Genomic DNA, 19,185 nt, shown 5'->3' on the forward strand with positions numbered 1-19,185 from the left:
CTTAAAGAAAAATACAATTTCAACACAATGTTTTAACAATAACTTGTCTGCAAACAGGAATAAGTCAATTTTTCTGGGAAAATCCTGCACTCGGCTCCACTTTTCTCATGTTGGACATTTTTCTGATGAGGGTGTCACGGTCAACAGTCAAAACAATTGTCCTTTAAGAGCGTTTGGAAAGAGACAAGTCTTCATTTGTGCTGCTCTGGTGGGAGGGGCCACGTACAGAAACGCTGGAGACACTGCTATGCTCAGCACCGCAGAAAATTACCATATTTTAATAGAAAATATAATAAAAATATTTTAGTAGAAAATCAGCCAAGGGCCACATTAAAGGTCTTGGAGGGCCGGATCTGGCCCCCGGGCCTTATGTTTGACACATGTGATTTATAGGCTCAAGCAGGATATTGGCTGAATCAGTATTTGGAAGCTGATATCTGGTTCAGCAAATTTTTCAGTATCACCGCAGATATTCAATACCAGTATTGGATTGGTGCATCCCATCTCTGCATATTGTCTACCTCCATACTATTCACCTTTGTCCATCACATTGACACAGACATTTCATTCTGTTGTTACATCCATAAATCCACTCTGTATCCCCATCTTGGCTTCGTGCCTGCTAAAACATAATTTATTATGATGTCTTGTACTGAATAGTATTCAGTATTTCCCTCCATACAAATCACCTCACTCTGGAAAATGGTCTGGTACCCGCATTATCTGTTTAACATCAGCTGTCCCACAAGGTTTCATACTTTCCAAGAAGCATGATACCTCCTGTTATGATATGATCACATTTGTCTCTGTCCTGTATTGTCATCAGATCAGACTGTATTGCCATTATCAGTCAACTCTAGGTTCCTGGTCATTAGCGCAAACATGTAACAAAAAGTAGTAATAAACAAAAGTCTTGACTTGAAGGTCCTATATTGCTCAGAATTGCCTCTAGCTGTGTGAGAATGCTGTCACCTCATCCAAATCCTACCTGGAGTTGTGTTTTGTTTCATTCATACATGTTTGAGTAACCCTGCATTATTAATCTCTCTACATCTCCAAAGCTCAAAATGCTCTGCTCCAGCTTGTGATGTTCTGAAGCTGTAGTTTTTAAATCCAACAGCTTCTTGTCACCTTTTTTTGTTGATTCTAGTGAAGGTGTATGGAGTTAAAAACACAGTGGAGCACTTCCTGTATTACTACAATGCAAGGTGGAACAAAATGTCTTAAGCGAAGAACTAAATATGCAAGGTTTGTGTGTTAAACATGTGTGAATGAAACAAAACACGACTCCAGGTATGTTTATTGATGAGGAAACAACATTATGACATAGATCAGAAAATAGCGTAATATGGGCAGTTTAAATGGACAAGAATACAAAATATAAACTATGGACAGACGTAATGGTGAATGCTTTAAATGTTACAATGCATATGATTAAGGTTCAGCTGCATTCATGTTGTAAAGCCGTGCTTAACTGTTTATCATCTAGTACATCAGTAATTCATCTCATTATGTCAGATGTTGCTTCTAAGAGATGTTACAGAATGTTAAGTGTGTCCATTACAAGAACAATCAAAGACCCTTCAGATGCCCTCTTCTTTTGAACTTTGACCTTTCCACCCCACTACACTAACACTGTATGACCTTTTGTAATTTAGATAGATGAGAACACACTTTAAAAATCACTAATATGTGCAGAGTCTTGGTCTAACTTTGATGGAGATGTTTTAGTGTCTCCTCATCCAAAATGTTGCTCATGTTTTTTTTTTTGTTTTTTTTAACTAAACTTTTTTATTACCAAGGACATTTTGAGTTTAGATTGAGGAACTGTTCAATAGATTTGATAGATTATGGGATTTAAGTGACCCATAATTCAACATCTTATCAACTATGCGTATTAGTATGCATACGGATGTTTGAGGTTGTTAAGGAATGTACATGTCTTTCTTTTTGATTCTCTATAAGTAATAGGATTGTGGTGTGGTGGAGAGCGGGATGCACCAGTAGAGCGGTTTTGTCCTTTTATGGTCATGATGACAGAGAGAGAGAGATGTTTAGAGAAGAGCTCAAGTAAAAGATGATGGAGAGTGTGAAAGAGAGGAGGAGGAGGTACTGGGCATGTGCAGACGGAGGGAGAGATGGAACCGATGAACAGTGCCCAGACTGAGAGATCCTGTGATGTGTACTGGACCATGGGGTCAGCAGGAGGGCAAGAATGTTCCCACGAAACCCAACACCACCCAAACTCACTTATTAACTCTCCTCTGTATCAGACAGAGAAAGTTTCATGGTTATTTCACATCTCAATGTACACAAGTCACTGATCCAAGGGGTGGGTAATTATTTGGATGATGGAGAGGCAGTTGAACAGTGTTTTCCTGCTTCTAAAGGTACAGACTGTTGTTGTGTCCTTGGGCAAAACACTTTCTGACCCATAACATTTTTGATAGATTTTAATTATGAACAGATAAGAATCCTGCACATTGTTTTACTTGCAAATTGTGAATTTTATTAGGACATCAATGACTTTTCGGCACTTGGCCTTCATCCAGCACATCCCTTTTAACAAACTCATGTGTGAAGTTCTCTTCTTTTAGAAAGATTAAAAAGCATACCGTTTCTGTGTAGACTCTGTACACCTGACTGGGTGACAGGTGCACTGGAGAAGAGGTACTTAGCTGTTTTTAAAGAAAACTCCCACCTGAGGAAGGTCTGAGGGACCAAAATGTCATACCAAGAAAACAAAAATCAAGAGTGAGACAGTGTGCGTGAGTTTTCTTTAAAAATTACTAAAACATACCAGAATGGTACATGAACAGTGACATCTGTGACTTACCACAGATACTACCTACCATTATGTCACTGTTATATAGGTGGATGACTCGGGCAACATTTACTAAATACAGTATTTGTGAATGAGGCGTTGGGTGAGTTTAATATTAACTAAGCTGTGATTGTTTGTAGAATGGATGGGTCATAGTTAAAGATGCATCAATCCAACTTTTTTCAATACTTTAACTTAAGTGTCTGTCAGTTCCTTTATATTAACCAGTACCAGTATAGGGATGGAAAATAGCACTTAATTCCTTAACTTATTGCAAAAAAGAGAGAGATTTATTCTTCAAATATCTATTGAACAGCTTTTGTCAATAAAAGTTTAAACTTATGAGACATTCTAGGCCAAAATCAAGTTAAAGACCCAAATAGGTTATCTGCCTGATCAATATCATGGAACAATACCTCATCCAGCTAATGTTTCAATACCGGCGCTGATAATCAATACTAGTATCTATATTGGTACATCCCTATCAAAGATTGTTGCAAATATTTTGATCTTTACATCAGGCTGCTTGCATTATGCTGTCTATTTCTTTGGGAACAAATCATATTAAACCCTAATCTCCACTTTGCCCTTGCCTCCGCTGCTAACATCACGCCTCATGTGAACCCCACAGTCACAGCATAGCACAAGTTACACTCACAAACCAGTAGCAGTTAGTGTGTGAACGTGTGTCTGCCATGGGACTTGTGGTCTGTGCTATAGTATTTATACTCCAGAACAATCTTGTGTGTTTTGTCGCGCTCTGACATTCCCCGGATCTTATTTCCCTTAAATGATGGTGTGCTGAGACTTTCGACATTTTTGAGGTTTTCTTCCAGTTATATTTTATTCAGAGAAATGTCTCATAATGGAACATTTGGTTTAGACGTGATTGACATATAACGCTCAAGTACTTACAACAATAACAGCCAGTCTGGGGGCAAAGTCAATTTGGACTATGCTGGACCCCATGAAATATGTGATAGATGGGTACATGGTGGCTGCAGGGTGTTTGTGTTAGAGAATTGCAATTTGAGTTAAAGGGGGATCCTAAAATAACTCGTGGGCCTTGTGAAAGTATGCAGAGGAGCAAGGGAACGGCAGGAAGGCTGGAGGGAGTCATGAGTCTTTAAGGGGAAGACATGGACTTATATGGGTTATTGTTGTTTAGCTACTTGTGCAAAATGAGACCAGTTACAGTCCTGTTTTCAGTTTATTATTCCCAGACAAGCATTTACCAAATCCTTCACAGTATCTGATTTACTAAACAGATAAGGGGGGTACTTGATTTTTCTTGTGATGAAATTCGCCTTCTGAATTTAAGCATTCTTTAAAGGTTCTATAGTACACAAAATTATTTCATATGAACTTTAAGCCATGTTAGAATGCATTGAATTGTGTTTTGTTTCATTCACACATGTTTGAGGACCAAGGATTATTTGTCTGTCTGCATCTACAAAGCTCAAAATACTTATGATGTCATGTAGTGGTACTTCTCAAGTACCTTTTACCTTTAGTTCAGTAGAAATTGGCAATTTCAGGGCTGAAATCATCCAAATGATTCCAGTGAATGTGTATGGAGTTTAAAAATGCAGTGGAGTCTCCCCTGTTTAGTAAATCTGCATACATTACCACATTACATCACAAAGTGGAACAGAGTTTGCAAGAAAATAGTGTATAATGGGCCCTTTAATGCTATAATGAAGTGATGTTGTTCTTATAATTATATGCATTTTATATCACATTTGTATTCATATATGCATGCTACACATTGCAAATACTTTTAGTCCATACACTGCATTAGTGACACACATGGAGCAACAGTTTGTGTGTAGGAGTACAGCATAATGGCACGTCACTCAAAATGGAGTCTGGACTGTGTGGGCATATTTCAGATGTGAAGTGTTAATGTTCAGCAAGTGTTACAGAATATAATTATGTTGATTAGCTGCAAACTGGCACCTAACAAAAACCTCTGCCAATGAAAACCTCTGCCAATGCAATTTTTATGATATTCATCCACTCACACGTATTACTTATACTTTAGGTAGAGCAGTCCAAAGTGCTGATCAAAGAGGGCGGTGTCCAGCTGACCCTGACCATAGTGGACACTCCAGGTTTTGGAGATGCTGTGGACAACAGTAACTGGTGAGTGCTTTAGTGGAATCTACTGTTTTCTATCCTAAACTCTGCCTAAACTCACTATCTCTGCTCCACAGCTGGCAGCCAGTCATAAACTATATTGACAGTAAGTGTGAGGATTTCCTCAATGCAGAATCCAGGGTCAACCGCAGGTCAATGCCCGATAACAGAGTCCACTGCTGCCTATATTTCATCGCACCTTCCGGACACGGGTAGGTCTGCAAATCAAATCCTATAACAATATAACAACTATAATATGTTTCATGCAACAATAGGGACATTATAGTAGTCCAAATATCGTCCAAATCTAGAAGACGTTAATGTATTCTTCTGACCATTGACAGGTGAATAACATGATAAGTGAACTTTTTGCCCATAGTTAATTTTGAAAAACTTCCAAGTTAATTGGTTTAAGTGCACAAAAACATGACTTAATATTTTTGAAATATTACAATAACAATTTATGTATCAGTGCTAAGCCAATTTGTGTTTTGATAGAAATAATGTACCCAACAAAAGGTAGATCATAATCTTCTGGCCAACAGACATTTTAAAGACTTTTGTTGGTTCACTGCTGTGGCTCTCTCCTCATTAAACTGGCAGAGGCTAAATCTAATTTTATTTTCCCAGTCTGCACTTGTCTGAGGCAGAGATGAGGAAGCTGCCAGCTCCTTTTTTGGTGACCCACAAAGTTATATAAGCCGTTTTGCTCATGCTCTGTAGGCTCCGGATCTCCATCACTGAGCCAGCCAATCAGAGCAGAGAGTGAAGCAGGCTTCTTGTCCAGCCATTCTTTCTACCAACAGGAGATGAAAAGATAATTTACCTATTTGCTCTATAAACATATTTAAATGTAATTAAACTTAACTAGTGAATTCTGAAGCATATTCTGCGGTTGGAAAAGTTTTAACCAAGTCTCCTTCCTATATTATAGTTTGTTATGACCGCATTTTATCACATCCTTCATAAATCTTTGTGGGACTGACTGAACTTCTCAGCAGCTGGTCTGTTGCTCCTGTTTACATGTGCATTCCAGGGACTGTTCTCTTTAGGCCTACTACTGTGGTGAAATTAACCCTGAAATAGGGGGACCAAAGACTATTATGTTCATACATTTGCAATTGCAGGTTTTTGCTTGATTTATGTATTTATTATTTTGTTAACTGCACCAACAAGGCATATCCACACCAATATCTATGTAAGCTACTCATCAACAGACGGTATTACATCGCCCTCTGCTGTTGATTTATGGAACTGATTTTTAAAATATAGGCCACTGTAATTCTACATTCAGAATCATAATTGTGGTGGAATATTATATGAATTATGTGTTCAAAGTGTTTATACATATTTTTACTTATTAGGCTAAAACCACTGGATATTGAATTTATGAAGAGGCTCCACGATAAAGTCAACGTCATCCCACTCATCGCCAAAGCTGACACCCTGACCCCTGAAGAGTGCCAACTGTTCAAAAAGCAGGTGGGCTGGAGAGTGAAGAGTGAACATCTCTGTGTGCTATTGAAATTATTTAACTTCACATGTATCATCTTCTTTCTTCAGATAATGAAAGAGATACAAGAACACAAGATCAAGATTTATGAATTTCCAGACACAGAAGACGATGAGGACAACAAGCTCATTCGTAAAATCAAGGTATTGAACAAAAGCAGTGAACTGGTACTGACACATGAACAAACAAAATAAGTTGTGTATTATTATTTATGATAGTGTGGAGCAGAGAGTAGAGAGTTAGGTAATATATTTGGCTGATATTTGCCCTTTTTGAGCATATTGGTTATCAGTCTTAAATCTCCAGCACACTTCAATAGTTGTTTTGACCTGCTGCATAAAGAATATGCGTGAAACTTTATTAGAACACTTAAGTGCGAAGACATAACTGCACAAAATGTGACTACATGTGTAAGAAACATAAGGGTTGATCTCTAGTGTGTAGATTACTCTTCAACCAAGCCATATTTATTTCACTTAAATATGTTCTTAACATTAAAATTCTGTATCCCAGGAGAAGATGCCATTGGCAGTAGTCGGCAGTAATGTGGTGATTGAAGTGAATGGGAAGAAAGTCAGAGGTCGCCAGTACCCGTGGGGCGTGGCTGAAGGTATGAACTGTTCTGTCAGCACGACTGTGAGTAGGAGTAAAGACATTGCTTTTATTTACAACCTTCACAGGAAAAAATCTTAGAAATCTATAAACAGGACGTGTGTGATTGCTGCATGTTTGAGCAGAGCAATTTGTGGAAAGATATTTGTAAGTAAGAATATATTTTGGGGCTCAATATTTATCATGTGTACAATTTTTTTGTGAAAGTCAGGAGATTTTGTGTATTTTTGTTTGTAGCACAATAACATTTTAGCTGTAAAAGGTTATATAGCCATAAGTGGCTATGGCAAATTATTGATTCATTCTTTTTATTTGCTGCGACTCAGGCCTTCTAATGATACTGTCTATTCAAAAATGGTTTGCAAGGATTATCTTGCATTATTGTTATTGAGTCAGTGGCATACAGTAGTTTCAATATTTTTGTTTATTGCAATATATTGTGCTTCAAAAGTTTCTATCCTGACAGGTCTAGTTGTGTGTGTTCTTCTCTTTACCCTAACTAGTTAACTGGTAAATGGTACACAAGATACACAAAACATTGATTTTTTTTCTTTGTTTACTGAATATTTTAAACAGTACCAGGCAGAGTGCGTTAAATCAGCTATCGCAGTGAAGATTTACACCTGAATGCCAACAACTACACAAAATACGTTTCTAAAGTGAGGGTTTGTAAAGGTGGTGTTTAGGTTAGTTTAAACTCCAATCACATTGTCCCATCTCAATGTCTATACACACACTTTTTGGTTTTGATGTAGTAGGGATTCTGGAAAAGAAGGGTCGTCCTATTTTTGATATATTTTTGTAGTATCTATAGATAGAAAATAAAGGATCATTGTGCCTACTGTGAATACTTACTGTTGGTCTACAATAAGAGAAAAGCTTGAAAACCAAAAGGCTCACGTGGCTTGTATTAGTGAATAAAAATATATACAGTATGTCCTTTCTGATATTACTTTATAGAGTATATTTATATTGCAGTATTAGTGACGTGTTGTTCTTTGTTTGACCAGTGATCGGTCTGTCAACTTTTTATTATTTTCTTTTCTCTCTTTTCCTTTTTTCTTTGTCTGTTCCTCTCCATGTCTGACAGAGGGCATTTTTGGTAAACACAACCATCTTGATTTGAATCTCATCCTTCCCCAGCGTCCCCCCCTTTACCCTGGTCACTCCCACTTTCTTTTGCTGTGCTGTCTCGTCATTAAGCTGATGGTCAAACCAACATACATCAGACTTGGGGAAGACTTGATCAATATTTGGCAAAGAGTTGGGAAACAATCCAAATGTGTAATTTTTGAAACTCTGAAAACAATTCTTGTTCTGGTTCTTGTTGTTATATCAGTGATTATGGGTCTGGTTTGTTGCAATCTGGGTATTAAGTATTAGATCTAATGGCAACAAACCTGAGCTTAGTGCAACTTTTATGAAGTTATGTGTGCTGCAATTAAGATGGACGCCAAAGTGTTATTACCCACTGTCCAGGGTCTAATAACAGGACTCAGGCTGTAACAGTCAGAGCTTGTACTTAAAGTCTCTTCTAGTGGTTTGTCCCAGGTCTGATGCTGAACTCGTCCTGGACTAAAGTAGAGGCTGTTTGCTGCTCAGGCTGCTTTGGACCCTCCTCTCTAATCTGGGGTCCCATCTTTGCTCCTCCGGTGTGACCCTCTACAGCATCACAAGACCAAACTGTGGCCTGGCTTGTATGATGTTGTTGGGGGATTTTGACCTGGGTATCAAAGACTGGGATCCACTCCCTAACGCACTGCTTCTAGCTTCATCAGGCAATAGTTTTCAGAAGGGCATGTACCTCCTTGTGTACATCATTACATTACATTAGTTAAAATACTTTTAAACATGTGTTTTATTGATATTTAGATGTAAGATTCAGCACGTTTCATGCCTATGCACATGCTCTCTGCTCATAAAAAGGCCTTAAACACCTGATGGGCGGTGGCATGCTGCGCTCATGATGGATACAAACACAAAAGTGCATCAGGTGTTTTTAGACAAGTTAAAGATTAGTCGCACACTTTTTCATGTAGCTTGACCTCTGAGCTCCTCAGCTTGTTCCCCAGACCAGTGCCTGGTGGTTATGAAGAGATCCTCTAAAACTCTCCCTTAGTCATGTTATATTGGGCCAAATCTGGGCTTTATCTGGATCCAAATTTAAACCCAGCTGCTCCAGACCCAGATTTCGCCCCTTGTGGGTACAGACAGTAACTCAAACCCCGTACCCCTCCCCTCCGTCAGAGCTCCCTCCTCTAGAAGAGACACGAGGTCAGTGGCTGGCCTGGCAGCCCCAGGGGCGGGACCACATAAGTTTCATCAATGGTAAGGTGCTAAAGAGTGAAGTGGAGGCAGCCAATGACATGCAGGCTGGAGACGACTGGAGAAATGAACCACATACCCACATCGTCAACGTCAACACAATCCACTGTCCTTTTCCAGAATCCCTCTGAGCCTCTAACACTGTCCTTGTGTCCAACTCTCACCACCAAAAAGAGAAACTAAGTATACTCATATACTCATGGTCGCTGTGATATAAATAAACACTATTGTTTGCATTATATTAACACTACCCAGTACCCACATACTGTATGACAAAATTCCAATTTGTTGTCTCCTTTGTCTCTTGAGCCTTTAACAATAACAATAATGTAAAAATGTCACCTTTGAAAGCCCATGAAAACATTACTATTATGTTATTGTTTATGTGATTCCTTCTCCTTATTGTGTTGCTTTGTGTGTTTCAGTGGAGAACGGGGAACACTGTGACTTCACTGTGCTGCGCAACATGTTGATCAGGTGAGACCACTGTCACCTTTCTGTTAAAAAACAAATTTAAGCTTCACTTGTAGATTAACAGAACAGTTTTGAATGTCTTTCCAAGTATGGAGACTATATGTTGTGCTTTCTTAATTTTTAAAATGTTTTTAAAAAGTAACTAACTCTTTCATCTTCTATCTTGTCAAGAACCCATATGCAGAATTTGAAGGACGTCACCAACAATGTCCACTATGAAAATTACCGCAGTAAGAAGCTTGCTGCAGTTACTTGTAATGGAGTGGACAACAGCAAGGTCAAGGGACAGCTAACCAAGTATGTTAACAAAACATCTACTGGTACTGATACTTTTTCCTTTACAGTGTTTGTTGTAGAAGTTTTCAGCTTGTCCAAGAAATGGTGGAAGCAAAAGCCTGGAGACCAACTGGATGTCTTAAGCAGGAGTTTATTTACCATCAATAATACGGGCACGAGGGAATTTGAAGAGTCATCATAGTATGATTTCAAAAGTGAAAAGTATAGCCCCTTTGACTATTGAGTTTTATAAAGCAAGTGTGGTGAGACTCTGAAGGCCAGTAGGCACCAGTTAGTCAGCAATATGCCACAGTTTAGATAATGGTATGCCAATGGTATGCCAAGGGAAGACGATCGTGTTACTGTTGCTCCTGTGAGTCAATGTTAAACTGAGAGATGTAGGTGGAGGATAAATTACTTAAATTCTCTTAGTGTTCATGTTCAGTACCTTGTGATCTTGTATTTTAGTATCACTGAGTTTTACTTGGCTGACTTTATCTCCCCTTGTTGTTGCAGAAGCCCTCTGGCTCAGATGGAGGAAGAGCGCAGGGAGCACGTGATGAAGATGAAGAAGATGGAGGCTGAGATGGAGCAGGTCTTTGAGATGAAGGTCAAGGAGAAGAAGCAGAAACTGAAGGACTCTGAGGCTGAGGTAGAAACTGGAGTGTTCTCATCTAAAAGCATCAGACTGAATATTATGCTGCTTTCTTTTCTATGTTAAAATGTTGTTTCCTTATCACAAACTTGTCTGGAGTAGTGGGTTTTTTTTCATTCACACATGGTTAACACACACATCCTGCATATTTAGACTGAGTTCTTCTCTCAAAAGAGAAAACACTGTTCCTCCTTGTGATGTCAGGGTGGAAATACAGAAACACTCCACTGTGTTTTTAAACTCTATACACGTTCACTAGAATCATTGTGATGATTTCAGCCCTGGAATTGGACCTATAGGACCATATAGGACCTTTAAAGCATTAAGAGTTAAAATACATCTCTTGGTCACAGCTGGAGCGGCGCCATGAGCAGATGAAGAGGAACCTGGAGGCGCAGTACAAAGAGCTGGAGGAGAAGAGACGAGTGTTTGAGGAGGAGAAGACCAACTGGGAGGCTCAGCAGAAGATCCTGGAGCAGCAGAAACTAGACGCCTCCAAGTAAGTAACAAACTGATCAGTACTACATTCTACAAGGAATCCTGTCACGATAATTAAAATATTTTTACTGTTCAGTATGTGAAAGCTGGAGCAATATATTTTGGGGCTCAATATTTATCATGTGTACAATTTACTTGGAATAGTGGGGAGTTTTTAGCTGTTTTTATGTAATACAATAAGAATTGAGCTGGGTTGAATAAATAACTTCTATGGCAAATTATTGATTAATTCTGTTATTTATTTTTTGCACTCATGCCTTTTAATGTTGCACTATATTTAAAAACTGGTGTACTGAGATTATCCTGCTTTGTGTCAGTGGCATAAAGTAGTTTCAATATTATCGTTTATTATGGATTTCCATTGTAATATTGTGGCCCCTCTCTGTAACTGCTGCAGTGAGCCTAGTAATTTTGGTCTTAAAATGTTCATATTAACCCACTCTACATAATCCCGGTGTTTATTTTTTGTAATTTTGTCCATTAAAAAAACATTATATTATAGAACCTGGGTCCAAATTCGCTCCTGTAAGCACTAGCATCATGAGTTTCATTTGAGTGGAGCCGAACACTTGCTTAGTCCGCTTCTTTATAGTCTATGGTCTAACTATAACTACAGTGTCATGTTTTCATTTTAAAATATAGAAAAATTGACCATTACATGTCCTTTTCTACAGAACAATGGAAAAGAACAAGAAGAAGGGCAAGATCTTCTAAATCCTGCTTTTTTTTGTTTTCTACAAACTCATTTGTTCTCGACCTCCTCAAAGTTCACCTCTTCTGTGGCCGTCTGAAAACAATGACGCTGGCACTTGTCATAACATTCCTCCTGTCTTATACTGGACGCCATACACTCTGTTACTGTAAGACGTTGCTTTTATGAGGAATGCATGTGTTTGTGAAAAAAACAAACTTTTTTTTCTATACTTTATGACAAAGAGGATATTGCCTCTGAATTACATTTGAACACACAGGGCACTGACTGTGCTAGAGCTGTTATGTCACATGTACAATAATACAGCTGATACTATCCTCATTTTCTTTTGTTGATCTCATCTTAAAGGACCCCTGAGAATGAATAAGTAAGTTGGTAAAGCAGGTTTGTATGTTAAAGCTGTGATGTTATTCTTAAACTGACCAGTATTTAAGGCAGAGCTTGAATACAGTTTGAACAGCGAGGTCTATAAATGTAGTCGGTTAACAACAAACTTTTATATTTAGAAAAATGAGACCAAGAATACTCACCGGATCTGAGCCTACCTTTTACATTTCTCTAAAATGTAAATGTAAAAATTTCTTGAATGCGGTGGAAAATGTTCAAACCAATGAACAAATGGTCTAATCTGGAGCACTGTGCGTCCGTTTGTGGAGGTGGTTGGAGCAGGGTCTGTTTGCCTGTTTTTACACTCAGGAAAATACTACAGCCACTACAGTCATTGCCTTGTGTGTGTTTCCTCTGAGTAGATGCTATTATGCAAACCAGTGTGTTTAAAACAGCAGGGTTCAGTAACAGTGTTAATATTGTGATGGAAGTCATGGGTGTTGTTCTAGCCAGTACCTAAACCACTCCTGGACTTTCCCTCTCATTTGGAAACTTTTATGCTCTATTTTAACTCCCAATTTTAAACTCCTTTATACTGTATTTGTTGTAATGTTTTATACCAATAACCTTATGATCTATTTTATGTCACAAGTAACAGAAAATGGAGATCCACTTAAACCACATGGGGGCATATTTTCGCTTTTGAAGTGCTTTGAACATGTCCAAACTGTTATGTTACACACTACAGTTAAGTTTTGGAGTGTGTTTTGGTAGACATTTTATATGACCAAAAAGGGATTCCATATTACTTAAATCAAGAGAGAGGTCAAATATGCTTTTGTGTGGTCTATTCAGAAAGCAGCACATCAACATGCATTTTAATATAGCTTATGTCATATGTTTTATTTTCATATGTAATGATAACGATGATATACATTCTATATTTGGTTCCCTTGTAGTTTTCTAAAAATTAACATATATGAGTGTTATTTTTGACAAGGCTCTGTCACGGTGCATTTTAAGCTAAAGGGAAGAAGCTACAGGCATGGGTTTTGTATTTTCGACTATGTTACCTTGAGTTCATTGGAATAGACATACACCATGCCTGAAGCTTGAACTGAAATATGCCTGACGTGTACACTTACTTTTGGGCTCAGTGGCCTTTCATTTAAGAGTATTTTATTGTTAACAATCCTTTACACCGTATAGAAAAGCATAATTTTAAAATGGCATCTTCACTGTTGCCGCTGGATGCACATTCTCAGGTCCAATCCATTAGAGCTTCCCTAAAGGTTGACAGATACTGAAATATTGTTTGTTGCTTGTGAACCACTCCCCTTCAAATAGTTTCAGCTAATAACATGTGTTTAGGTGCATTTTTGTAATATTCTTTTTTTTTATATGTACACAGCTTTTCTTCTTTATTTTATGTTTATCTGTCTTAAAATGTACATGTTTAATATTAAAGTTGACAATGTTATGCATTAACCGTCAGTGTATAGTTTATTTTATGTGTGTACTGTGTTGTGTTTTTAAGTATCTGTGTGCTGATCATTATATTTTCCAAATGTAATTCCCCACACAAAACCAAAAAAGCATTTTTAATTATTTATTTATTAATTTTTTGTATCATTACAATTTTAGTTCAAGATGGGTAAGGTATAAACAAAGAACATTTATAATAAAAAAGAATAGGCCTACAAATTTCTAAAAATTAAAGCTATACACTTCCATTATGCACCACAGTACAAAAAATGAAGACACATAAAGAATGAATAAAGTTAATAGAATTTAAAAATTTGTGAGGCAGATTGTACTAATTTAGCTTCGGCACCCATGTCTGGCTCAGGTCAACACAGACCTTTCCGTTTGGGGTGGTCACTCTGTAAAACGATACAAAAATGGTTATGATAAAAGATTCACACCTTAATAAGAAGTAAGCATAAATGCATACATACATATATCCCCTCTTGGAGCAACTGCTGCTGGTCCTATCCACAGACAGGATCAGACTTGGGTCAATCTTCTTTGTGCTGAAGGCAAAGCAGCATTGACGGGGAGAGGCTGCGTTAACCCCCCACGCTGAAACGCACAGGACATATGTAGATACATGAACATAGATGGAAACGGACACTAAACTAGATACAACATACTACGCTGTGCCATAGACCCACTGTAATATCAAGGCACAAAGATAGAGTGTGAAAATAAATACAACAGTATTTGTTATAAAAAGCGGCCGGTTTAAGGGTTTCAGAGGCGCGGAGTAGATCAGCGCACCAGTCACTGTTCGCGCACTAACGGAGCTTTTTTCAGAGGAAAACATTGCATGCCATCAACCCCAGTTAATCAAGTTGTCTATAAAATAATTTTAATGATCTCAGTGAGTGCAATTAATTGCACAGTTCATTTGGAGTAAACAGAAAAAGACAAGCCAAGAAAAGAAGGTAAAATCAAGCATACATTTTTGCAGTTTGCTGCTCAATAACTTAACCTTTACAACCTCAGTTAGCCTATTCTTTTTCAAATAACCAAGCTTTTCTTTTCTTTCTAGAGCCAATCAGCTCTAACGATATTTTTAACCCGATGTGTAGGGCCGATTTTGATTATTTTTTTCTTCTTCTTCTTCTTTTTCTTCTTCGTTTTTTTCTTATGTAACCCCAGTTCTATAAGAGTCGTGTTTTGTGCAGTTATCTCTTAACATAAAAGTGTTCAAATAAACCTTTGTGTGCACTCTTTAAGCGGCAGTTCGGCCAAAACACAAGATCAGTCTACTGGAGATCTAAGGCCAATAGCCGATGCACTAAAGAGGGCAAATATCTGATATAAAGGCCAGCCGATATAACGAGCTATCGATACTCTCAATATCGATTTAAAACAATAGTTCAAACAATAAACCAAAAAGATCAATATAAAGCTAGATAATGTTCAATCTGAATCCCACCCTGATGTGTGTATACATACGCATGCAAGAGCAGCCCAGTGCAGTGAGCAGGAGTCCTGTGAGGAGCCACACAGTCTTCATGGTGATGGGACAAGGTCTGACGGCAAAAAACTTCACTGTGATCTGCAGGTTCAATAATGACCTCCTTCTGGGTCTGATATAGAGTTCTAACCTTCTATGGACCGTGGGCGGCTCCCCCCTCCCACTTGTGTCCTCACATGTCATGTTTCCAGCCTCTTTGGAGACATTGACTCACAGCTTAACTAACATAAACCTAAGCCATAACTGTAACCTATGTAACCAACATTTTAATTATAAATGATGCCATTGCCAAATAATGATGTGGACCAGATTTTTACTCCTCATTAATTTTGTGTGTATATGATGATTTCAGTGGGATTTTGCTTTGAATGAACTTTTCACAAGGATATAAATTATAATCCCTTTTATATTAATATGCAAATGCAAAATGGGTTGAGAGTTTGACTTTTATATTTTTTCATGGAAAATCATTCTTTATTGAATTAATACAAGAGATTTTATGTTTAGTACATTGGAAAATTTTTATTTGAATGACTGCTGAGCCTGCCCCAGTTAGAAATTTTGTACGAGATCTTATCAGCTCTGTGGTTTGCTGTACATTTGTTTCTGTGCTCACAGAAACAATGAGATTGTTATATAGTACTTTTCCACCTTCAAGGCACTCAAAGCGCTTTACAACAACTCACACACACATTTATGTGGGTCAGTGAATCTGACAGCTCAACCAATGATATTTATGTCAAGAGCGGGATTCTAACCACCAACCTTCAGCAGATCAGTGGACAAACACTCTTGTCAACTGAGCTACTGCCACCCCTGTACACTTCTGATTTCCAGTACAGCTCCAGGTCTTGCCACCCGCAGAAGTTCTCTGGTGGCCTACCTGTGGTAGGGTGAGATGGACAGGAGCTGGGACAGGGTCTGGACAGGGTCTTGGGTGTATCAGAGATGGACAGGAGCAGGAGCACAGGACACTGGTTACAGGACACTTTGTGGAGTGGTCCCAGTCAAACCATCTGCTCCTGAGCACTGATAAGGTGAAGGAACTGGTGATTGACTTCAGGAGGAAGAGGACACCAGTGGAGCCCATCACCTTCCAAGGCCATGACATGGAAATAGTGGACTGCTACAAGTACCTTTGCGTCCATGTGAACAACAGGCTGGACTGGAGGGACAACTGTAATGCCGTGTACAAGAAGGGCAGGAGTAGACTCTACTTCCTGAGAAAGCTCAAGTCTTTCAACATATGCAGCAGGTTACTGGAGATCTTCTACCAGTCTGTGGTGGCCAGCGCCTTGTACTTTGCTGTGTTCTGCTGGGGGAGCAGCACCAGTAAAAGCGACATTGGACAGATCAAAAAACTGATCCGTAAAGCTGGTCATGTGATCGACTGTGACCTACGTAGAGTAATTTGTCACCATGAGGGACAGGAGGACACTGGGCAAACTGCTCTCCGTCATGGACACTCCTGCTCACCCACTGCACCGGACGATAGAGGGACAGAGGAACTCATTCTTCAACAGGCTCCTACAGCTCCATAGTGAGAGATACAGGACTACATTTATACCACACTCCATACAGATGTACAACAACTCACCCTTATGTAACAGATAATACTCCCTACAACTGTACATCAACTCACCCTTATGTAACAGATAATACTCCCTACAACTGTACAACAACTCACCCTTATATAACAGATAAACCTATATCATGTCAATCACTATTTTATCTTTGCACTGTTTCTCCTTATGACCTCTTGTGTGTAGCTGAGATATATTTGTATTACTATATTTGTATATTTTATTTTTACTTGTACATATACCTTTAGTAATATATAATTATGCTTTATTTGACACCAGTCTCTTGCTATTTTTGCTGTTTATTTAAAATGTATTATTACCATTTATATTCTTGCTATTCTTGCTCTTTGTTATTATAATACATTGTGATGTGTGAGCTTCTGTCTCCAAATAATTTCCCTGGTGGATCAATAATGTTTGTCTACATCTATGTGTTGAAATGCATTTTAATGATGTGAGATTTATTTTTTTTATTTATTTATTTATTTTTGTACATAGCTTTTCGTCTTTGTTTTATGTGTATCAGTCTTAAACTCTAAATGTTTAATATTAAATTTGACAATGTTACATCAGTGTTTAAAGTATTTTATGTGTGTACTGTGTTGGGGGTCTTCTAATAATCCTTCAGAAATGTGTGTGCCAACCAAACATTTAATGCAATTCCCCATACAAGATCAAAAAAGCATTTATTTTTTGTGTCAGTTTAGGTCAGGTAGAAGATGGGTATAAAAAAAAGAACATTTATCGTAAAAAAGAGTTAGGCCTACATATTTCTAAAAACGAAAGCTATACACTTCCATTATGCTTCACAATTCAAAAAGTGAATACTCATAAAGAATGAATAAAGTTAATAGAATTTTAAAAGTTTTCAGGCAGATACTTCATTGTACTAATTTGGGTTTAACACCAAGTCATCGATATCGTTCAGGTCAACACAGACCTTTGCCTTGTTTTTGGTGGTCACTCTGCAAAACAGTACAAAAATGGTTATGAGAAAACTGTTATCATAAACTGGAAATGATAAGAGAGTTACGAATCTTAAATACGTACATGTATCCTGGCTTAGAGCACTTGCTGCTGGTCTTAACAATGGACAGGATCTGAGTTGGTTCGATCTTCTTTGTGCTGAACTCAAAGCAACATTGGCGAGGAGAGGCAGCGTTAACACCCCACGCTGAAATGCACAGAAAATACAGTGTCTATTCATGGAGGTTTGTCAGTACAGAAGAAGACACGCATGTCAAGAGCTTAATCAAGTTGTCTGTATAAAGTATTTTTTAATGATTTCAAAGATGGTAACTGATTTTTATTTAGTTTCTATAGTTAATATGGAGTAGATTGTAAAAGACATGCCTCAAAGAATAGTAAGTAAAATCAAGCATACATTTTGTCACTGCTGTTTTGAGTCATTTCTTTTTGTGTTGGCTAATAACTTTACAATCCTTACAGCCTCTTATTTAATTATTCTTATTCACAGAAATAGCAAGGCTGAAACAGATGGCATAGAAATAGAACAGTTTCCTCTTTCTTAGAGATCAATATGGCTTTTTCATGCCAATACCGATTCTAGAGCAGCCAGTGGCCAGTCAACTCTGGCAATATTTTTAGCCCCATATGTTGTGACAATTTGGATTATTTTTCCCAAATTGTTATTCAGTTTAGATTTACTACACATACAACCACAGCCCTTGTTCACCACAAACCTATAAGAGGGCCGTGTAGTCATATATTGCGTGGTATGAGCCATTTACATGTTGGCCCCAACAAATCTGTAACACCAGCTCCCTTCATGATGCTGTTTAAGGCGATGTCAATTCCCACTGGGCACTGCATCTTTCTAAAGCAGTAGTCTGCAGACTATTTCTTTAACTAAGTCGATTTAGATGACTATGGCGATTTAAAATGTGTAAATAATAACATAATGATAATTATTTTAACTATATAACAAGCTCAAGCACAATATGTGTTCAAAGTGCTCAAATAAAGCTTTGTGTGTACTCTTTACACAGCAGGTAGGCCAAAACAGAAGATCGGCCTGTTGTCTATATATGTATAATTTAAGGCTGATACCTGATACACAAATATTGGCCTAATATACTGGTTGGCCGATATATCCGCTGTCTATACCAGGGGCATCCAAACCTTTTTCAAGGAGGGCCACATCTTGAAACATATTTGAAGTGGAGGGCCATAGGCCGATGGTCAGTAAATGCATTTTACAGAGCCGGCATACCATTATTAAAGCTTGAAACATTAATTTG

The 19,185-nt window shown here is 38.1% G+C and overlaps 3 protein-coding genes across 3 annotated transcripts in view; 1 reads left to right on the forward strand and 2 right to left on the reverse strand.

Moving 5' to 3' along the window:
* The window catches only part of LOC110169334 (septin-7-like), a 33,902-nt gene extending 20,059 nt beyond the window's left edge, over window positions 1-13,843 (forward strand). The window contains exons 4-13 of the mRNA XM_020934858.2: window positions 4,869-4,969; window positions 5,041-5,175; window positions 6,328-6,445; window positions 6,527-6,619; window positions 6,990-7,086; window positions 9,839-9,890; window positions 10,059-10,184; window positions 10,680-10,815; window positions 11,172-11,317; window positions 11,991-13,843. Coding sequence (XP_020790517.2) covers window positions 4,869-4,969; window positions 5,041-5,175; window positions 6,328-6,445; window positions 6,527-6,619; window positions 6,990-7,086; window positions 9,839-9,890; window positions 10,059-10,184; window positions 10,680-10,815; window positions 11,172-11,317; window positions 11,991-12,030 — 1,044 coding nt within the window. The 3' untranslated portion in view covers window positions 12,031-13,843. The remainder of the gene's footprint in view (window positions 1-4,868; window positions 4,970-5,040; window positions 5,176-6,327; window positions 6,446-6,526; window positions 6,620-6,989; window positions 7,087-9,838; window positions 9,891-10,058; window positions 10,185-10,679; window positions 10,816-11,171; window positions 11,318-11,990) is intronic.
* Window positions 13,844-13,949: 106 nt separating this feature from the next.
* LOC110169722 (C-C motif chemokine 3-like) lies at window positions 13,950-15,429 on the reverse strand. Its single transcript, XM_020935302.2, has 3 exons — window positions 15,320-15,429; window positions 14,314-14,437; window positions 13,950-14,238 (listed from the first exon to the last, which is right to left on the reverse strand). Exons 1-3 carry the CDS (start codon window positions 15,378-15,380, stop codon window positions 14,172-14,174), a joined length of 252 nt encoding a protein of 83 aa, XP_020790961.2. The 5' UTR covers window positions 15,381-15,429; the 3' UTR covers window positions 13,950-14,171.
* Window positions 15,430-17,593: 2,164 nt separating this feature from the next.
* Window positions 17,594-19,185, reverse strand: part of LOC110169721 (eotaxin-like) — a 1,906-nt gene continuing 314 nt past the window's right edge. Inside the window, exons 2-3 of the mRNA XM_020935301.2 lie at window positions 17,975-18,098; window positions 17,594-17,889 (exon numbers count right to left, since the gene is read on the reverse strand). Of these exons, the coding sequence (XP_020790960.1) occupies window positions 17,814-17,889; window positions 17,975-18,098 (200 nt within the window). The 3' untranslated portion in view covers window positions 17,594-17,813. The remainder of the gene's footprint in view (window positions 17,890-17,974; window positions 18,099-19,185) is intronic.

This window comes from Boleophthalmus pectinirostris, unplaced genomic scaffold (genome assembly GCF_026225935.1).
Source record: "Boleophthalmus pectinirostris isolate CB_2022bp ecotype Guang Dong unplaced genomic scaffold, ASM2622593v1 HiC_scaffold_2, whole genome shotgun sequence".
Taxonomy (NCBI): domain Eukaryota; kingdom Metazoa; phylum Chordata; class Actinopteri; order Gobiiformes; family Gobiidae; genus Boleophthalmus; species Boleophthalmus pectinirostris.